Source organism: Citrus clementina, unplaced genomic scaffold, assembly GCF_000493195.1.
Source record: "Citrus clementina cultivar Clemenules unplaced genomic scaffold, Citrus_clementina_v1.0 scaffold_1, whole genome shotgun sequence".
Classification (NCBI taxonomy): domain Eukaryota; kingdom Viridiplantae; phylum Streptophyta; class Magnoliopsida; order Sapindales; family Rutaceae; genus Citrus; species Citrus x clementina.
Genome location: NW_006263303.1, coordinates 21,894,912 through 21,915,771, shown reverse-complemented (window position 1 = coordinate 21,915,771; position 20,860 = coordinate 21,894,912). Strand labels below are relative to the sequence as shown.

At 35.2% G+C, this 20,860-nt stretch overlaps 3 protein-coding genes and 1 pseudogene across 7 annotated transcripts; 2 read left to right on the top strand and 2 right to left on the bottom strand.

The window, feature by feature from the left end:
• The first annotated feature begins 1,585 nt into the window (after window positions 1-1,585).
• On the top strand, window positions 1,586-4,611 carry LOC18054457 (purple acid phosphatase 18). Of its 2 annotated transcripts, none has more exons than XM_006452235.2 (5): window positions 1,586-1,933; window positions 2,417-3,085; window positions 3,572-3,760; window positions 3,850-3,938; window positions 4,128-4,611. In XM_006452235.2, the coding sequence occupies exons 1-5, from the start codon at window positions 1,799-1,801 to the stop codon at window positions 4,345-4,347; spliced, it is 1,302 nt and encodes a 433-aa protein (XP_006452298.1). In that variant the 5' UTR covers window positions 1,586-1,798; the 3' UTR covers window positions 4,348-4,611. The 2 variants fall into 2 exon arrangements, with proteins under 2 accessions (XP_006452298.1, XP_006452297.1); XM_006452234.2 differs by having other exon boundaries at window positions 4,102-4,189.
• On the bottom strand, window positions 4,601-7,547 carry LOC18054458 (CRS2-associated factor 2, mitochondrial). 3 transcript variants are annotated; one of them, XR_002904022.1, is made up of 6 exons: window positions 6,645-7,547; window positions 5,998-6,125; window positions 5,677-5,902; window positions 5,410-5,537; window positions 4,861-5,312; window positions 4,601-4,690 (listed from the first exon to the last, which is right to left on the bottom strand). XR_002904022.1 is itself a non-coding variant. In XM_006452228.2 (5 exons), the coding sequence occupies exons 1-5, from the start codon at window positions 7,129-7,131 to the stop codon at window positions 5,202-5,204; spliced, it is 1,080 nt and encodes a 359-aa protein (XP_006452291.1). In that variant the 5' UTR covers window positions 7,132-7,547; the 3' UTR covers window positions 4,735-5,201. The 3 variants fall into 3 exon arrangements, 2 of the variants coding, with proteins under 2 accessions (XP_006452291.1, XP_024034259.1); XM_006452228.2 differs by lacking the exon at window positions 4,601-4,690 and having other exon boundaries at window positions 4,735-5,312; XM_024178491.1 differs by lacking the exon at window positions 4,601-4,690 and having other exon boundaries at window positions 4,735-5,312; window positions 5,424-5,537.
• Window positions 7,548-8,576: 1,029 nt separating this feature from the next.
• Window positions 8,577-14,864, top strand: LOC18054456 (serine/threonine-protein kinase rio2). Of its 2 annotated transcripts, XM_024178490.1 has the most exons (15): window positions 8,577-8,868; window positions 9,625-9,646; window positions 9,760-9,845; window positions 9,951-9,997; window positions 10,101-10,171; window positions 10,274-10,387; window positions 10,484-10,659; window positions 10,764-10,852; window positions 11,185-11,302; window positions 11,527-11,600; window positions 11,760-11,807; window positions 12,186-12,354; window positions 12,898-13,017; window positions 13,650-13,769; window positions 14,311-14,864. In XM_024178490.1, exons 3-15 carry the CDS (start codon window positions 9,762-9,764, stop codon window positions 14,497-14,499), a joined length of 1,419 nt encoding a protein of 472 aa, XP_024034258.1. In that variant the 5' UTR covers window positions 8,577-8,868; window positions 9,625-9,646; window positions 9,760-9,761; the 3' UTR covers window positions 14,500-14,864. The 2 variants fall into 2 exon arrangements, with proteins under 2 accessions (XP_024034258.1, XP_006452296.1); XM_006452233.2 differs by lacking the exon at window positions 9,625-9,646.
• A 360-nt stretch (window positions 14,865-15,224) lies between these two features.
• LOC112095751 lies at window positions 15,225-17,394 on the bottom strand (annotated as a pseudogene).
• Window positions 17,395-20,860: the final 3,466 nt, after the last annotated feature.

Below are 20,860 nucleotides of genomic sequence, written 5' to 3'. Positions count from 1 at the left end.
TTAAATTTTGACATAATATTACCTGTTGTTTTAATTTTTTTTTTTCAAGGCTTATTTAGATTATCGACCGCAAGTTGAGTCATAAATGTGCATATTTATTGCTGAGTCGTGATATTAAATGTCTGAACCCATTTAAAAGGAAAAAAAAATCTCTTTTAACGTATTTTTTTTAAAAATAATTTATAATTAATTTTTTTCCCTCTTCCTAAATCCCCCCTTCACCCAATCACCACTTTGTCAACACATTTTCATCAAAAAATCATTCACAAAATCGTTCAATTTCACCAAAAAAAAAAAAAAAAGACCCAGAATAACATAAATTAAATATGAAACTCACGGTAGCTACCTTTGTGCATTGTTAATCTGCACACAGCGTAATTGTTCTTGTCTTGGACCTATAATTTGATTTTGGTACGGTGGGGTGTCAGGAATTCACTTAATGCATCTATTGTGTATATGTAATTTATTTCATTCACAATCATTCATGATAATAATTCCAATTTGTCCATAGATGGATTACAGCCAGAGTAGAACATTACGTGGCTTGTTATACCAAAGAGAAGGAAAGACAAAATGGACGCTCGGTTCTGTTAAGAGTAAATTTGTACGTGGCTTGTTATATCAGTAGTGTAAATTGATCTAGTCTTCATTTGGATTGACCATCAGAATATAAGTCGCTGGTTTCCCGCTTATATATAGAGTATGTCCTAAAAAAAGTTTTATGAAAATTGCGGAGACTGCTTTGTCAAAAACTGGTTTTTCAAAATTCATTTAACTGCGTTTGAAAACATGCAAGTCAAAAACACCTTCAACTCATGTTCAACGCCCTAAAACGCCTTCTCAACACATCAACAGCTAAACGAGCCAACAGAGACCGTGTTTAAAAGAATCTTTCAAAAAATCAGCAGAAATTTTTATTAAATTCTTATTACTTTTGTCAAAAACAAAAACCATAATTTTCATTAAAAACTTTCCCTCTAAAAACTCATTACTTCTGAATGATAACAACGACCGCCTTTTGTTAATGCTTTAAATATAATTTATACTTTTGTTAACTTGGTTAGACTTCTAAACCAAAGAAAAGGAAAGAAAAGACGAGAGTTAGGTTCTGTCCAAGAAAAATTTGTACGTGGCTTGTTATACCAATAGTGCAAATTGATCTAGTCCCCATTCGGGTTGACTATTAGAATACATGTCATTGATTTCCCACTTATATACCGAATATTTCTCAAAACTTTTTTATGAAAATTACGGAAGTTGCTTTGCCAAAAACTGGCCTTTCAAAATTTATTTAATTGCTTCTGAAAACATACGAGTCAAAAACTTTTGAAACTTTCGATTTTGTTGATTTTGCAGCAAACTACAGGGACTGTAGTATTAAATAACCTAACGAATGCATCGAAGCCGTTAAAAGCATTCGTCGGTTAGATCTAACGGTGAACTAAGAAAAAGACAAGAAATGGGTTATGCAAGCACATGGATAACATAGCTGGACCTTGTATTTACATGAATGATTACGTATTTAATGATTAAACGGGCATTCTCAGCGTTTACATTGATCCTGCTAAGAGAGTCCAAAAGTTGGGCATAAGATTTCACACCAGGCGTAGAAAAGGCCAAATCTAAGTCAACTTGAGAGTGTTACCAATCACCCACCCATTGTATTATGAGTCTAACGAGGACAAAGTAGTCAATTCGTCACGAAAACTCTCCAGGGATAAAAGCCAATTGATCCTGTACTTCTTACAATTAATGCCAAAATCAGAAATCTTTTCACCCTTTACTGTTTATCCATTAAATGGAACTAAAATTTGTCTTAACAGCCTTTGTGTTCATCTCAGCAACTGTAACGACTGCCGAATACATCAGGCCTCAGCCTCGTCGAACACTTGAGTTTCCATGGGACCCCAAACCATCTTCTCATCCTCAGCAGGTAATCTCAAATCACTTTCACTTCATTATTCTTTTTCGAAAAAATATTGTTGGTGATCTCATCTGGGTTTGGTTTTATTTTATTATTTTTTTCCGGTTTTAGCAGTTGGGTGCTTTTTGTTAATCAAGTGGTGAGTTCTGGAGAGGGCGTGTATTTGGTCTTAATTCATTATATTGATGTGTTATCAATTAGATGTTAGCTTGTGTATATAAGCTTCAAACTAACTTCTTTTTTATCATAATCTTTGCTTATTTTACTGCTGGATTATTGGATTGACTATTCTGATTTGTTTAGCCTTGGGATGTGAATTGACAATCTGGAATCTTTCTTGTCATAGCAGTTGTTGATATTGTCTTGACTGGATTTCATTTGATTCTCTTCCGCACAGATGGGATCTGGTGTTTTATGAGCTTATAATTATTTTCCTCAAATCCATTTGTGGCTGATGTTTGAAATAAGTTGCTGTGCAATTGTCACTTGCAGGTTCACATCTCTCTGGCAGGAGACAGCCACATGCGAGTGACATGGATCACCGATGATGAATCCTCTCCTTCTGTTGTTGAATATGGAACATCACCTGGGGGGTACAATTGTGGAGCTGAAGGAGAGAGCACATCTTATAGATACCTATTTTATAGGTCGGGAAAGATACACCACACTGTCATTGGGCCTCTGGAGCATGACACTGTTTACTTTTACCGCTGTGGTCGACAAGGTCCTGAGTTTGAGTTCAAGACCCCTCCTGCACAGTTTCCAATTACTTTTGCTGTGGCAGGGGATTTGGGTCAAACTGGCTGGACTAAATCAACACTGGACCATATTGGCCAATGCAAATATGATGTACATCTGTTGCCAGGAGACCTTTCTTATGCTGATTATATGCAGCACAGGTGGGATACCTTTGGTGAGCTGGTGCAGCCACTTGCAAGTGCAAGGCCATGGATGGTAACTCAAGGGAACCATGAAAAGGAGAGCATACCACTAATTATGGATGCATTTCAGTCCTACAATGCCAGGTGGAAGATGCCATTTGAGGAGAGTGGATCCAACTCAAATCTTTATTATTCTTTCGACGTTGCAGGGGCTCATTTAATAATGCTTGGTTCGTATGCAGATTATGATGAGTACTCAGATCAATACAGATGGTTGAAGGTTAGTTTTATTCATTGACTACTACTATAGATTGCAGCAGCTGATCAATTTGAGATTGAATAGATGAACAAGCCTTGCAGATTTTGATCTATGTTTCATGGCTTTTATCAGTAATTATGGTCCAGTTATACCAAATCTATTGTAGAGGGAAATTCCTGGTTGAAAGCAGCATTTTTACTTAGTTTAAGATAAATTGGCAACAGGGGTTGTTATGATCTTTTTAGCATCTTGTATGGTACCGTTTGAGAAAATTTTGAATACGTTTTATGAGAATTTCTTGTCTGCAGCAGTCTTTCTCATGTTGATTAGGAAGCTTAAGGCTTAGTCATTTTCAAATTTGTTATTTGTTTGTTGTCGGACCCCAACGAAAAGATAAAAAAGAATCGAATTGTACTATTTAATGGTGCTTTTAAATTGTTCTTACAATTATTGGTTTTAGTTTATATATCTATGACAGAAAGTTTTTTTGTCTTACTTGATTAATAGGATGATCTTTCAAAAGTGGACCGCAAAAAGACTCCCTGGCTACTTGTTCTGTTACATGTGCCATGGTATAACAGTAATGAAGCACATCAAGGTGAAGGAGATGGGATGATGGCCATCATGGAGCCATTGGTCTATGCTGCTAGCGTGGATTTAGTGCTTGCTGGCCATGTGCATGCTTATGAAAGATCGGTACGGTGATCCTGGTCTATTTTTCTTCTTAATTCATATTATGGAACATAGTTTACGCTGCAGGTTATCTGTTGTCATCTGTTTTACAGATACGTGTTAACAATGGAAAACCAGATCCTTGTGGTGCGGTCTACATAACTATTGGAGATGGAGGGAACAAAGAAGGTTTAGCACACAAGTATGTCCTCACTTACAGAAACATATTTGAATTGTCAAATTCTAACAAGAAATAATTAAACAGACAGATAACAACAAATATGTGCTAGATAGAAGATTTGGTATTTTGTTTTACTAACTATGTTCAATTGAGGATCATGCATCCTGTCCTAATTTGCCAAAAGCATCTGTTTCATGAATTGATTGACAGGTACAAAAACCCACAGCCTGACTGGTCAGTATTCCGTGAAGCAAGCTTTGGTCATGGGGAGCTCAAGATAGTGAATTCAACTCATGCATTCTGGAGCTGGCACAGGAATGATGATGATGAGCCTGTAAGGTCTGATCAGCTGTGGATAACCTCTTTGGTAAGTTCAGGCTGTGTTGCTGAGAAGAGTCGTGAACTAAGAAAAATACTCATGTCACCATAGCTTCATTGAACCCTGGTGACCAATGCTATACATCTCGATGTGGTTGTACTAAAGAAGTTGTATGTAAATATATCATGCAACAGTATATAATGGTTCTGCAGATGCTGAACTTGCTGTATTGAATATGTAAGTGTTTGTTTGTTTATTTCTCGGTGAGCCCTAGAGAATTTGTGTTGTAGGTCTGTTGCATTTGTATTAAATGATAACACCTTGTTCAAAGTGAGTAGCAGCAACAAGGCTTGCTTGTACTTTAGTTTTGTATTCCACAAGATTTTCTTTTAAGGGCTTTCAAGACCTGTGAGAGCTTGCTCACTACTTCAGCATCCAACTGATGACAAAACCCCTATATATTCATGCAACAATAGCGATGGTAAGTATTTCAGCATGGATTCAACCATCCATTAGCATAACTATGTAATTATCCATTATTTCTCATACAAGAATTACGTACAATTAATATATAACGGAATCATTAAAAAGTAAAATGTTAACTGCTCCTATTATCATCTCAACCTGATCATGATAGTGTAAGCCAGTTCATGGAGGGATGACCCTGAGTCCTTGAGTGACTTACTGTCGCGTAAGACCAACAACCAAAACACCAGGCACCATATAATTCCTCCTGGAAAGAAACATTGATTTTTGAACACAAATTGTGAACTCATGAATTTAGAGGGTCGAACAGTGACGACAACTTTCCTGTGGCTTGCTTCAGTCCAGCAATTGGATCAATACAGCAATTCAATCAACAAGAGCAAAGGGCACTGCCCCAACTGGTCATCAGTAGCCCATCGTTTGTGATGGTTGAGATATTTCAAAATCTAAATCCAGCATTGAAGACCTGATTAAAACACCTAAGGATTTGTTGGATCTATCAAGGGATCAGAGTCCATTGCCTGTTCCTTCCCTCTCCACAATATAATCTGCTCATCCTTGAACAAGATAGGGACACAAGGGACTAAATCCTGAAAAATGAACCACAGCCATGAGTTAGGAGTCAAAAGCCAAAACTTACTCCTACCATACCGAAACTTGGAAGCTAATTTCACCAATGCATCATACCCTTAGCTTCACACCTATCTTTTTACAATCATTTGTCCCCACATGTGAGCAATCCAGTCTCACCACTTCTTCAGTCTTGAAGGCCTCCCTCACTTTTGCCACCACATTCACATACACACCATTCCTCGCTGCACAACACAGTGCTAATCAGTACCCATTCTAGTGCCAAAAAGACACGTGCCAATAAAAAGTTACTTTCAGTAAATATCATGGCAAAGGAGGAAAAAGGAAATACATCTGAAGCCTCCTAAATTCAAGTTCACTCACTCAATTTCATCAGAGGAGGTGAATGAAGTCCCCTATTTCTCATTTCCTTTGTTTCTTCAAATGTCAGGCCATCAGCGACATTCTTCACAACCTTCGGATATATGGGTGCATACGGTCTCCACAACATGAGAGGAATAACTGGTCGGTCCTTGGGATCATAGTTTCGACCCCGGTACAAAAGAAGTATATTAATGTTTCGGTAAATAATCTTCCCACCAGATTTTTCCTACAGAGAAACTATGACCTAAATGAGCAAAAAATTTCAGAAGACATGAAAAGAGGGAACAGGTAATCGAATTCATGGACACCGTGTCTAATAACCTCAAGGTGGAAGCAGACATTGTCCATATCAAGAGTCGGCACTCCCAAGCACTTGATCCTCACAGCTTCAGCCCTCTTCCAATGATTGTGTAGGTCATCTAACATGTTATGTGTGACTCCCCACTTCCCTGAAAAAAAACATAAACCATTATAACTCCATTTCATATAACCATGGAAAAGCTTCCTGCTGCTGATCAAATGCAAAAACACTTCTGACAACTTCACACGAGCTAACAAATTATGAGATGTATATTTGTGCAGCATAAGAGCACCTTCGAACCTAACCAGTAAATATACTCAGTTAAGAGTAAGGGGATGAATGAGCTGTGAATTTCAATCTAAAGCTGCTGCGGATTGGAATTGCTAGCCGTCATAGTATATGAAAACTGATTCAAAGACACTTTACCTCCTATTTGTTTCAAAACTGCAAACAAGCATCATTGACAGACATACATCAAGTATCAAGCTAAAAACCTGTTTACGATTACTTTTGATATCAAAAGCGATCTTATTTAATAATTTTAAATTCTCAGAAAGTTCATTAACCTTAACCTTTTTTAAAAGCACCCAAATGGATGTGATTACCAATACCAATAACAAATCAAAATTATCTTTGAAGCCAAGACACTACATTAAAGACAACCTACCCAGGTTAATTTGCCTGGCACAATCGCTATGCCTGTACCGCTCAACAAGCTCCGCAATTTCTTCCTCCGTAAGCGGGTCCCCCAGAACCCGGTTCCTCTCTTCCTCGAACCGAACCCGATCCACTTCTTTCGGAGCCAATGCAGTCGTACCCGTCCATTTTCTGTCGAGGCGGCCTGGACCAAATGGAGAGAACCGCTTCGGTTCCCGGAACCCAATGGGCTCAACTGCCGGGTTGTTTTCCGAGTATGAGTATTTGAAGTCAAACGGAAGGTCCGATTTTAGTGGGAGCTTGTTCGTATTTGAACTCGGCACGGGTGGATTCTGTTGTGTTCTGGGGTTTTGGGGTTTCTGGCGCTTTGGAGAAAATGGAGGGTCGTCGTCTATGTATTCCGAAGAAGAATGAATCTGTGTAAAAAGAAGCAAATTTTGCTTTTTTACTGGAATTAGGTTTAGGGTTTTAAGGGTTTTGGGGAGCTTTGCTAACATTTGAAAGAATCAGTTTTGTTTATACCAGGTTCTGAGGCCTGACCAGAGAAGAAGGTGGCTCATGAGTCCCACGAGACACGAGTCACGGTCATGGGTTATTTTGGTAATGCACAAGTACCATATTTCGGATGATGCCTTGTACTTTTCTATATTTCCATCTATATCCCCAGGTTCTTTATTCGATATCTTGATTAGAATTCTTTTGCTGCATCCAAACTAACACCAATCCAAAACTTCGTTCTTCTCTTCATAGATTGATCTTGCACAAAACTAATTACTTCCTTTACATTGTTATACAAGCAGGAACTAGTATATCAAAATCATGCCAAATGGTTGAAGAAATGAATGTTAAAATGAAGAATTTCAGTCGTTCAGTAAGCAATACAAGACAGGAATATTGCTTTACAAGAGATCACTTTCAATCAAAGAAGTGCGATCTAATAAAAACAAGTATCCGTCTAACTTGAATTGGAGAAACTTAACTAGACTGTTGATGGTATGGATTTCAGTTTAGGATTCAGGGGTTGCAGGATGCAGCAGAGTTTCAAAACTGTATTCGCAGACTTGACAAAATTGAGTTAGAAGTCTATGGGGAGACTTTGCTCAACCTCACCTCACTATACAAGCTTATCTTATCCAAATCCAACATCAGATGTGGCAAAAGCTTGAACCAAGGATTCTCTTTGTACAGTCGCTTTGCCTTGTCCCAAGTTCCATCCAAAACAATCAACTTCTTCACTTCAAAATTCATGGCTTTAAGGTCATCAACACCAATTGCACTCTCACTAGGGAATAAAAGCACTGACCCTGGAGAAACCTCGAGTTCGAACTCTTCATATTCTTCAGATTCCATGTTTCCATCCAACTCTCGCTTTCCCATCCTTTTTACAACAAATCCTTTTTCCAAAGCATCCAAAGCCACCTGAGAGCCAACAATCTGATCAAAATTTGGCTTTTGCCAATCAGTTAGCACCCAATTGCAGACAAGACCACTAATGACACCATACTTGCTAATGGTCACGGCTATACCTGGATCCCCATAACCTCCATAAGAGAATGCTTTATGACCAAAATAAGATTTCCTAAATAGGCTTGGCTAGACCCATTTTTCGTTTTACGATGGTCCGGTAGCCCAATACCTCAGTCCTAAAAAATTTCTCTCCTTTGTCACCTTCATTGCATCCACTGTGTAATAAAATTAAACCCCTTTCTCCTTTCTTTACATCGCGGTGGAAGCTTTCTCTAACAGACTCTAATAGGGTGAACAGAAACAAACCGAAATAAAAAAAAAAATCAGATGGGTTCGTCTTTTTGGGTTTTCGGTTCGGTATTTTTTGAATTAAAAACCGAATCAATAAAAACCGAACCGACCTAATAATGGCATTTTTAGGTTCGGTTCAGTTTTCGGTTCAAAAGTTATAAAATCCGAAACGAACCGCAATAATGGCATTTTTGTAATTTCACTTAACACATATAAAAAATCATCCCTCTCCCTCACGCCATAACCCCGGCCTAGGTTGAAAACGAAACCAAAACCCCACATCGCTGACGAGCTTCGCTGCGACTCTGCCGACCTTTGCTGCCTTCTTTGCTTCTCGCTTTCACTAATCGCTGCCGCGGCAGCCTTTCTGTTTCGGTTCACTGCCGACCTTTGCTTTTTTGCTTCTCGCCGTCTCCACTCTCCTGTCCACTGCCGCTGCCGTTGCTGCTTCCTTCCGTCGCCAGCCAGCCAACCAGGTAATTTCACGTCTCTGATTTCTTTTTCTTTTTTTGAAATGGTCTTTTTTTTTTTTTTGAACGGCTTGTGGCTCACTTTCCTTTTGAATTGATACATTTTCAACTGCCGAAACTAAATCTTGATATGGAATGTGAGAGATTAGTTGGTAACTTGGTACGAGACATTTGAATTAATACATTTAATAATTTTATTTTGAGCACTAGTGAGTTTATATTGAATGTGGGCACTGGGCAGCTGATATTCATTCCTTATTACTGGTTCTCGATTAAATGTTTTGCTTGACACTACAAGATTTTTTAATAAGTAAAAGTTTGTTGAGAAAAATATTTAATTCAAACTCTTTTTTTTTTCATTTTTCAGCTTCCTTTTTCTTTTGTTAAATAATAGGTATCATTTATACGAATTTGATATATTATTTTAATAGTTACATTTATGTTTACATTACTTATTTTAATTTTATTTACGTAGATTTAAATTAGAAAGTGTGTGGATGTTGGAAGTTATTAAAGTTGCAGAAGTTGGTGAGAAAGGGGAGCAAATAATGGTGTTTCTTATGGTTTTTTTAATTTTATGTTGTAATAGTTTCTTATGGTTATGGATGTTAAGTGAACCGTTACCAAAAGACCAAAACCGAACTGAACCGAACTTTCGGTTTCAGTTCGGTTTTTATTTTCAAAAAATGTCTTTCGGTTTTTTAATTTCCCAATCCGAACTGAATCAAAAATTTCGGTTTGTCCCAAAACCGAACCGAACAGATGCCCACCCCTAGACTCTAAGGTGAGGAACCTCCTTTTTTTAAAAATTAATTTAATTTTCTTTCAAGTGTTAAATAGGTAAAATAGTTATCGCGTTTCGGTGTTTTAACTAAATTTTTGTATGTTTTTTGACAGGGATGAAGCTTGATGTTGATGTGTTACGTTATCTCTCAAAGGATGATTTCAGGGTTCTCACTGCCGTTGAAATGGGCATGAGAAATGTTGGTTCTTTAATTTTATACTTATGTTTTGATTTTTTGGAATCATCATCATCATCATCTTCTATATTCTTTTTGACACATTTTTTTTTCTCTTTTAACTTTCAGCATGAAATTGTACCTTCGGAACTCGTGCACCGAATTGCTTCTCTGAAGTACTTACTTTACTTCTCAATATTAAACTTACCCTTTTGTTATTTATTTCTTATTCAATTTTTTTTGAATAATTTTCATAACCATATGCATATGTGTGTATAGGCATGGAGGCACCTACAAGGTTTTGAAGAATTTGCTTAGGTACAAGTTGTTGCACCATGACTCTTCCAAATGTGAGTTTTGATTTTATCTTATGGAATCATATCAAATGCACATTTTAATCTACTGTATTTTGTTCTTCTAGGTGTTTCTGATTTCCCTTTTTATGTGTTTAGATGATGGGTTTAGGCTTACGTACCTTGGTTATGATTTTCTTGCGATTAAGACCTTGGTAAATCGTGGGGTGTTTACAGCTGTAGGACGTCAACTTGGGGTTGGAAAAGAATCTGGTAAAGTGTATGCATTTATTTAACTACACACAAGTTCTTCATGGATAGATTGCAAGTTTTTATTATGACAATTTTCTGTCATTTGGTTGGTTCAAGATATCTTTGAGGTTGCACGGGAAGATGGTACCGTTTTAGCGATGAAGTTGCATAGGCTTGGGAGAACTTCTTTTAGGGCTGTCAAATCTAAGCGTGATTACTTGAGGCATCGTAATAGTTACAATTGGCTTTATTTGTCCCGACTTGCTGCTCTCAAAGAATTCGCCTTTATGAAGGTATTTTTGCTGGTTTCTTACACATTTTCATTATATTTTACTTTTCCATGGTGCTTTGCCACTTCATTTCATGTTGGGGTGAAACTTATTCTATGCTTGAGCAGGCTTTGGAAGATCATGGTTTCCCTGTTCCAAATGCCGTGGACTGTAATAGGCATTGTGTTATTATGTCTCTAGTCCAAGGCTATCCACTGTAAGGCTTCCCTTTTTGCTTCTAAATATGTTTGCTTTTCATACCTCAATTTGCAATTTGCATACAGCTTTTATCTTCTTTCTGTGTCTACTTTAAAAGGTCTAGTAATTTATTTATTATATTACTTTGGATTTAGCTTCTGTTAGACAAATATGAAGAATTGAAAAAAAATAGTTACAGAGATGGCTGTTTATCATTAGGAACTGGCAAGGCACAATTATAATTCTGAAGAAAATTATTCAGCTAGATATGGAAAATGACTGTTCTTTCTTTCTTTTTCTTTTTTTAGCGAAAAATTTGGTAATTATATCAGCTCTATCTGCTCATTGCAGTGTGCAAGTGAATCAATTACAAAATCCAGACTCTGTTTTTGAAACTATCATTGGTCTTGTTGTTCGATTGGCAGAACATGGTCTTATTCACTGTGACTTCAACGAATTCAACATTATGGTATGTACTTCAGGCTTGGTCTCAGTCTTCTACTTTTAGTTTTGCAGCGCGTTTGTCATTACTGATGAATTGGGTTTCTGTTTTCTACTCTGTTGTTTTTTTCAATTATCCTATTGGGTTTTGTGCATCCACTGGAATATGTTGTAATATTTAAATGCCTTATGCTTGCTCTTTTAGCTTATTGGTAAGGATCTCACTCATCTTTTTATATTTTTTCTTTTTAGATTGATGATGATGAGAAGGTAACGATGATTGATTTCCCACAAATGGTGTCCGTATCACATCAGAATGCTCAGATGTAAGGAATACTATCTGTTTATTAGCATCTTGGATTTTACTCATATCTATCCAATTTCTACTCATTGATGGTTATCTTGATCAAATTGGTTAAGTCTGAATTTTACTATTCATGTGTATCATATCTTGTATACATTCCTGATAAGTTTATATTTTTCAGGTACTTTGACCGTGATGTTGAATGCATCTTTAAGTTTTTCAGAAAGAGGTCAGTATTTTTTTTTTTTTTTGACTTGATGGAATTCTGATTCTAATGGGCTAATATGTGATTTGCTTAGACCCGTAAGATAAAGAAAATTGTTGAACTGCTATTCCATGTTATTCTCTTTAAGATTTGAATAGGGAGGATAGTTTGTCAGGGTTACACTCTTTAAGTTCTCAGTCCTCGTGTGAGGCACACTTAGGAACATGAGATGGACTATATTTAGCTTGGAAAATGTCCCTGAATGTACCTTACAAGCCATGATTTGAATTTAGCAGATTTTATCCTGGACTTCTGACTTTTAGTTGGCTGCTGCAAAATTTCAGCTATGCTAGTTTGTTCGTTATTGAATAGTTTATATAATATATTCATTTCTTTCCCCAGGTTCCACCTAAATTTTCAAGAAACCACAGATGGTGATGATGGCTCAGATATAGACACAGATGAAGGTAGTAGGCTTTCCTTTGCTTCAATATCTAAAACTGCCGGCTTTCTAGACAAGGAACTTGCTGCCAGTGGGTTTACCAGAAAGGATCAGGATGTCATTCAGAAGGTAATGTGAAACATATCTTATCACATTCATATGAATGCTCATGCATCTGAATGAAGATAGATCGTGTGTGTGCTTGAGCACATAGGTATGTACAGAGAAGGGGATAGATGACTAGATGGTAATCTTATTTTAGGATGCTTCATAGCTGGATTGCATTGCTGATTTGCTACATCAGATTCCTTTTGATAGTATAGAGTCCCGAGACTTCTTGTTTTAGCTGAGTTGTGTGTTGGACAATAACCTGGAATGCAATGTGCTCATTTCACCAATGGCCATCACGAATAGATAGGGAGCATTAAAAAATATGTCTAGCTTTTTCCGTAAGAGCACAGTGATTGGCATGTTTAACCACAATGCATTGTGTTGGTATTTATAATCTCTTGTTTGGTGCGGCTATTGTCATTTATTTATTCCATGTTGTATGTTCTTTTATTTTTCTGGATTATTGGTTTGCCCTGTTTCTGCTGTTTTCTTATATTATGTACCTTGAAAAATGTTTGCAAATGTAAATGAGAGCATTACATTATACTACTATATATGCAGTTCATAGGAGGAAGTATTGAGGAGTCAGGTTCTGATGATGAAGGAAGTGATGACGGAAATGAATCTGAGACGAATGAAACAAATGTAGATGGTCTTGATTCTTTACACTTGGCGGAACAGGTATGATTCTTATGAGCACTGGGTTTAAATATTTAAGAGATATAATTTAACCCTGGTGTAGTCTATGAGTGAGATATTTTCCTTCTGTATTCAACTCTCTAATTTGTAAAAAGTTTTCCTTGATGTGGTGATGGATTGTTTTGACTTTTCATAGTGGGCAAATTGGTGATCTACAAATTTATAGAGGACAGTGACTATTGTTATTATATTTGAATGGTTGAGGTAATGGAAATAAATGCACTATAACATACGATATAGACTAGACAGATTGAACTTTTAGGATGTGTTGTTTGAAATGATCAAAATGGTGGAGAATTACGGATGAGTCAATAGAAATTAGCAGTCCAAAAGAGCAGTTTTCAGGATGACGGTCACAGTGGTCCTGCTTGAGGATTCAAAGTAGATGAACGATCTAATGAACTGCTTGAGTATTCAAATTAGTTGGACGATCTAATGAAGAGATTAAAAAACTCTGTTGAAGTATAATTCATGGAGTTGCACTATAGTTCAAAAAGTAATGTGACTCGTGCTAAGACCATATCGTTTTGTCTTTTATTTTTTGCAGTCTGATTTGCTTTCTTTTGTAAATGAATTTTAGTGGGATATGTTTCATATTGTAAGTTCTAATGCAGGATGTGATTCACAAAAATCCAGATTTAAATAGCAAAAAGGAAGGTGTAAGTGAGGAGAATCAACAGAACTCTGAAGCAGGCCAAGGCAGTGAACATGATAGGCATAATGCTAGTGACAAGGTATTACACTCGAGATATTACCCTTTCACACATGGTCTGAAATATGCATTTAAGTGTGCACTTTGTCTGGATCTTTTATACTTGATTTGCCTATGGCCATGCGGTAGTCTCTAGGTATCTCCATGTCAAAATATGATGTGATGCTGATGATGAACCTCCAAAGGGATCTTATATAAATGAAAGAAAAATGGAAATTCACGATTAAGTCGTTAGGGTCCTTAGCATTAGGGTTCAAACTTGTCAGTTTGTATTTTTAATTTGGTCTTCTTTCAATTAGGGGTCTCTTAAAGAATTTATGTAGTCTTGGAATTTGTTTGTCTTGTGGGTTTGTGTGATGAGGTTTGGGTCTGTAGGTACTTGCCGATTAGTTAAATTAGGAAGTCAATTAACTTTGGGGTTATTGGTTGTATCTTTTCTTCTCTTTCTTAATAAATTCTATATTATAGAACTATATATGTCTTTTTTGATTGCCAAAATTGGGAGCAACTATATTTTGTGAATATTTGAAATAGATTTGTTAGTTTATTTTTGTTCTTTTCAGGAAGATGACAATGAGACTGTGAATGAAAATGATGCTGAACTCATGAAGCGCATTGAGAAGCAGAGAAGACGTGCAGTATCAGCTGTCCGTGGGGGACGAAAGTCTCTTGCCTCAAGAAATTCCTACAAGGATAAGGGTGGCAAATCCTCCAACAATTCCAAAATCCAAAAGCAATTGAATAACTGGTGAAATATATGAAGCATCACCATGTAATCTAAGGCGTAGAATCATACACAACCGAAAAAGTGATGTTATACATACAAGCTATAACAGTTTACTCTCGCTGCATACTAAGTCTTACATGACATGGCACCGAAATGGTGATGCAAAGCTGGAGTTGGAAACCTAATCATGGGGAGGCATGAGTTTGTGTTTTTGGTTCCTTAGAGTTGAATATGGGTCACTACAATTTTGTTATGCTCTAGTATATAAATATTGTTGTTCGAGGTAACATGTATGTTAATAGTCTAGGTAAAATTCATGGATAACATAAAGCTTTGATGAGAATATTTACTTGCACTAGTTTTGACCAAATGGAAAAGGCTTTTGTTTCATGTCATTTTCTTATTGTTGCCTACTGCAATCTGAATGCTTAATAACTGTAGAAAAGTACTTCTGCTGAGAAAGTGCATCTGCTAAGTGACCAAAGGGCTTGGGGGGACCGATCTAGGCAGAACAACTCAAAAAGATAAAGAAGCGTTAATTTCTTCATGCTCGTTCCAAGTTCAAAGTACCATCTTCCAATCTTTGTATGAAAACGAAAGCAGACCTATTAAAAAATGGAGACTACCGGAATTGAAAATTGAAAAAAGCTGCAGGAAAAAACACTATCAACAATATAGGTTTAGTTTTCAGAAGTTTCAAGACCATAAAGTTTTCATTTTTGGCTTTGGGGGATGGACATCTCTTCTTTTTCAATTGAATATTTGCTTGTTGCTTAGCTTTTGCAGTTGAATTACTGAAGGAGATTCCTCCTTGTGACCCACTTTGCTTGAGCCATCAGCTGCATTTTTTTTGTATTTTTCTTTTTAGCCATTCTAGCCCAACCAAAAAGTCCATCTCGAATGTGTTCATCAAATATTGCCTTCTTGAATGAACTTCCCATCTTCATTTTCACAAATAGAAGTTAAAAAAGATAAAAATTTGCCAGCTCTGATTTTCTAACAGCCACAAATTTTAGAAAGATGTAATGTCCTACTTGCAACGATGATCAATAAGGCTATACGACAATGATATCATGTCAGAGTTTCGGAAAATGAAGGTGATTACTAATGATCTCACCTGAGTGACAACACGGTACTGTAGCTGCAGAGGAACTGAATGAAACATCTAAAAAATTTCACACTCAAATGTAAGAATAGAAGGCATTGTGAATCAATACAGAAACTTGAGGAGGAAGTAAAGAAGTTTTAATTTTTACCCTATAACCAGTCTTGGGATGATAATATCGAACTTGTCCCATTGTGCAAGAATCAAAACCATATTGAACCCGAAACAAATTAATGGTCATTATTTGAATTTTAGAATTTTTTAAATAAAAGTGTCACCATTATTTGTAGGCTATTTGATGATCATTTTCTTACCCAAATCCCAAAGAAAAATGCAAGTTCAAAAGAATTTTGGAAGAGAATAATATGAATGAGTATTAAAACCATCCGGGGTCTGTTAAACCAGAAGTGATCATCTGAAGGTTGAACTACTAAATCCCCTTCAATGGCTATATGTTTCTCAGCAATCTCAGTGCTAATTGTGATATTATGTGCTCTAGCTTAGCGCCCACGGCAAGTAGAAGCTGCATTAAAAAGAAAAAAAGGAAAAAAAAAGTAACAAATAAATTCCAAGGCATGACTATCAAAGCAAGTATTGATAAAGTACATTATAGAATACACAAACATGTATAATTGCAAATAGAGATACTTAAATAGCATTGTGTGTTTGGTTTACTTATAATGAAGGGCACAAATTCTATCCAGAAATATGTGTGTCAACCTGCAGAAGAAAATTGGTGTTGCATAATTAATGGACACTATGCTATGGCATGGGTTTAAAATGTTAAATAAGTAATTGGATGAATGACACTTTCAATCTCTTATATAAATTTTTAATTGCTAATTTTCTCCCCCGTTTTAAAACATTACCAAGAAAAATTAATTGGTGAAAGCTAAATGTGATATTTTAACATATAAATTGATTACTGGACGTATATAATTAAAAATTATCTTATTTCTATAATAAAATGTTACATGTTTTTCGACAGTTTTTTTCAGGTAAGCAGTTTGGCACCGGTAATTTTACTAAAGGACTCGAGGTGTAAAATCAAATTTTGTATGAGGAATGAAAGTGTCATTCTCCCTTAATATATAAATTATATAAATATAGCTTACCCTCGACATTGATCAGCAAGAAAATTGTGAATCCCTCAACCAGACGAATAGATTAATGAAAATGTTTGCATGCAAAACTATAAACAAAATGGAAATTTATTTGTGACCAATAATTATACTTTATTCCAACAACTTTCTTAAAATCAGCTTCAAGGGTACGCATCAAATACTTGTGAGAATAAAACTTGGGGTTTCCCCTGCAATGAATCTAAACAAGAAATGAATTAAGGCAACAAATTACCATAAAAGGATCCAAATGGTAACAAAAAACACACTAGATAAATTACCATAATGAAACCAAGCCGCAATGTGGTGTAATCTGATTTCGTGACAGAGCCATGGAATTGCTTGAAAAATAAATACTGCACTGAAGAGGCAACAAAAGGAATTAAAGGAAGGGGAAAAAAATAAAAAAGAGATGGACATTTTGTGAGTTTATTATTGAACTTACCAAACAACCCATCAAAACATAGCTTTTTCCAAGACCCTGAAAGCGGTTATTGATGAAATCATGATCTTGAACTTGAATGTATCTTCTATTTGAACTGCAGAAAGGTTACTTGCATTGGAAGCAATGCAACATGAAAATTAAGAACCTGTAAACATATGTATATATTTCAATCTACGATATTATATCAGAAATTTGTAATGCTAATGCAGCCCCAGATATCTGGCCAAAATGAGTCGAATTTGCTTCCATAAGATATTCAAAAAAACATACACACGAGAGGACTTGAACTCTTCCTAACATAACTATCTGTTTTCCAATTATGCTCACTAGCTACGGGAACTTGAACTCAAGTGATTTACCTCGGTGGTTCGCTAATAGATGACTATTAATACACATTAGAAAAATTGCTTAACTCAAGAGCTTAGAGAAACCACATGGCCAAAAAGCTTAAGCTAATAGTTAAGAGCGCAACAATAATTTTTAGGACTAGTGTTAACAATCCCCTCCCACGTCAAATATGGACTAAGATATAAGATAGAAACTCGAAAATAGGTCGAAAGATAGGAACTCAAAAGTGAGTCAGGAAATTAAATATAAATAATTAAAAGAGATTGCATGTAGAGGAATCAAACTTAAGGGCTTGGCTCTTATGTCATATTAAAAACATCACTTAACTCAAAAGTCTAGGTTGATAGGTAAGACCTTATTCATTTGGAAATGAAAAATTCAGTTTGTTTGATGATTCAAAATTGGTCAATTCCTATTCTTTGTCAGGCAATGATATTCTTTATTTAATTGATATGATTGCTTCATTTACTGAATCATTGTAATTCAGTACATGAGGTACAAACAGAAAATCGTTATAACACAAAAGATTAACTCATATCTCCAGACGGAGAATAGAGAGACTTATGACGAATAAAATTCTCGACCTCTTAGATTTTATAGATTTTGATATTTGTGTTAACCGTGTCAAGGAGAAACAAACTAATAAAAGGAGATTTGAAGCCAACATGACTTTGGACGTCTTAGAACTCATACATATAGATATTTGTGGGCCATTCCCAATGGCTACTCGGAATGGTCAATAATATTTTATGACATTCATAAACGATTTTTCTAGATATGCTTATATATCTCCTCTATGAAGAGTCATAGTCCTTGGATATGTTAAAAAATTTAAAACTGGAGTTGAGAATCAACTCAGCAAAAGCATAAAAAAAAGTCAGATCTGACTATGATGGTGAATACTACAGTAGGTATGATGGTTCATATGAACAATGTCCAAGACCGTTTGCTAAGTTCATTAAGGAATGCGGTATCATTCCACAATACATTATACCGAGTTCATCTACTATGAATGATGTTGCTGAAAAATGAAACATGATATTTAAGGACATGGTAAAGAGTATGATTTTTCATTCTACTTTACTTGAATCACTCTGGGCAGAAGTGCTTAATATTGTAGCATATATCCTTAATAGGATTACAACTAAAGCGACTGTTAAAACCCGTTACGAACTTTGGACGGGCAAGGAGTCTAGTTTAAAACACTTGTATGTTTGGGAATTTTTAGCTGAGACAAGGCCTTACAGACCTAATGAGAAGAAACTAGACTTAAAGACAATGAGTTGTTTTTTTATTAGATACTTAGAAAGATCCGGGAGGTACAAGTTTTATGATCCATGACTAAGTTGATTTTCAAGTCTAGAAATGTGCGGTTCTTCAGGATGTCAAGTTTGGGGCAGGGGGGATACAGTGAGAGACTTTGTCTTTGAAGAGGAATATGTTGAGATTCCCATAGATGTAATTGACATTAATCAAGGTCTCATTCCTACCTTTGTTTAAGACACAATTGATCAAGACAATATTACAGAATCCTATACGTTTGTACTCAACTTCTTTAAGAAATTACACAACTGTTACTTGACTTCTCAAAAAAACTTACTCCACTTGTTTTAAAAATTACTCAACTCTTACTCGACTTTATACTCGACTTACTCATCTCTCTTCACTTCTTACTTGACTAAATACTCAACTTACCTGACTTTATACTTGACTTCTTCTTAGACTGATTTTTTAATCACTTATAACTTAAATTGAGTTCTTAAATCTCTACATTTTGTGCAATAGTGTTTGTGCAATCATAAAAATGAATAATGTACTATTAAAACCCATAAATCATTAGCAAATATACTTATAATGAAATCAAATCCAACCTTAAGCTTTATATTAGAGGTAAGAGATGAAACTTATCCTTATCCACCATATCATAATGCACTTTTTAAGGAGTTTATGTTTATCAAAAAGCTTTGTATTGGAGGTATGAGATTAATGATGATGGAGGAGGAAACCAAAAGATGAAGAAATGGTGAGAAATGAAAGTGTGAGGTGAGAGGAAGAAATGATGTATATTCATGGTCTTTTAAGGATATTTTTGACTTTTTCCACATTCATGAGGCATATGGATGTGATGGGGTATAAATTTGGCAAATAAAATATATTTAAATAAAAACCCCTAGAGAAGAAGGTGGCTCATGAGTCACGAGTCATGAGTGATGGGTTATTTTGGTAATGCACACAACACATGTATCATATTTCAGCTATGGGTGTTCGTGGATCAGATTTTGGAGTTTAGACATCAATTCATATCTGTCCATGATTTTGCAGATTATATATTTTCAACTCAATCCAATCCACATATTAGTGAAATTCAATCCAAATTCAATCTATACTCTGCGGATCGAATACGGATTTGACTCAATTCATATATAATCCATCATTTTACTGATTAAAATTTTTTAATTCTGTCCAATCCATGAATTAATGAAATAAAAAATCTAATATAAAAATAATTTTACTACTAATCAAATTCAAAATTGAATAAGATTTAAATAAATAATTTGTTTAAATAAAGGTGGAATAATACATTCAAAGTTTCAAAATATAACACACCGAAAAGAAAAATCTCATTTGTTTAGATCAATATATGAAAATTAATTGTAATTATAAATTACTTCATGCAAAAGTTGAAACTTGAGAGCTTAGATGCTATCAAAATGTCCAAACATAATTGAAATAATAGCAAATATAAATATTCTATTTAATAAAAAAAGTTAATAAATATTTATCCTTACTTACTATCCTATCTAATGCTATCAAGCTTCATCAAATATGTTATTGTCAGCTCCCAAAATCTATGTCCATATAAGACAAAAGAAAAATGTCAATATTTTAAAAATAAAATAACAACATAAAATTATATAATAATCAATAAATACAATTAAAGTTAAGCTGCTACATTTATCTGTCTCATTATGTTCAATCTCATCTACTGCTTCATCAAGGATTATCAAAGTTGAACATAACTAATTTCGTGTGCAAATTAGTGCTTCTATCATCCTTATAGATAGGGAGCACCGATGTTGATAAAAAACGCGACCACTAATATTAAATGTTTGGCTTAATGTTCTTTATTACTGTTTAGGAAGCTATATTTGTTTATTTAATTATTCAATTATTTAATTATTTTTATTTTATATTATTGTTGGATAAGATATATAATATGGTGTTAATGTAACTAGATTTTAACATATTTACTAGTAAATAGTAATTCCACATTTACATGTTTCATTTTTTATTAATAAATATTTTTATTTTTTTCGAATTCGCAGATTTTTATATATTTAAAGAAGTAAATCCATATCCAATCTAA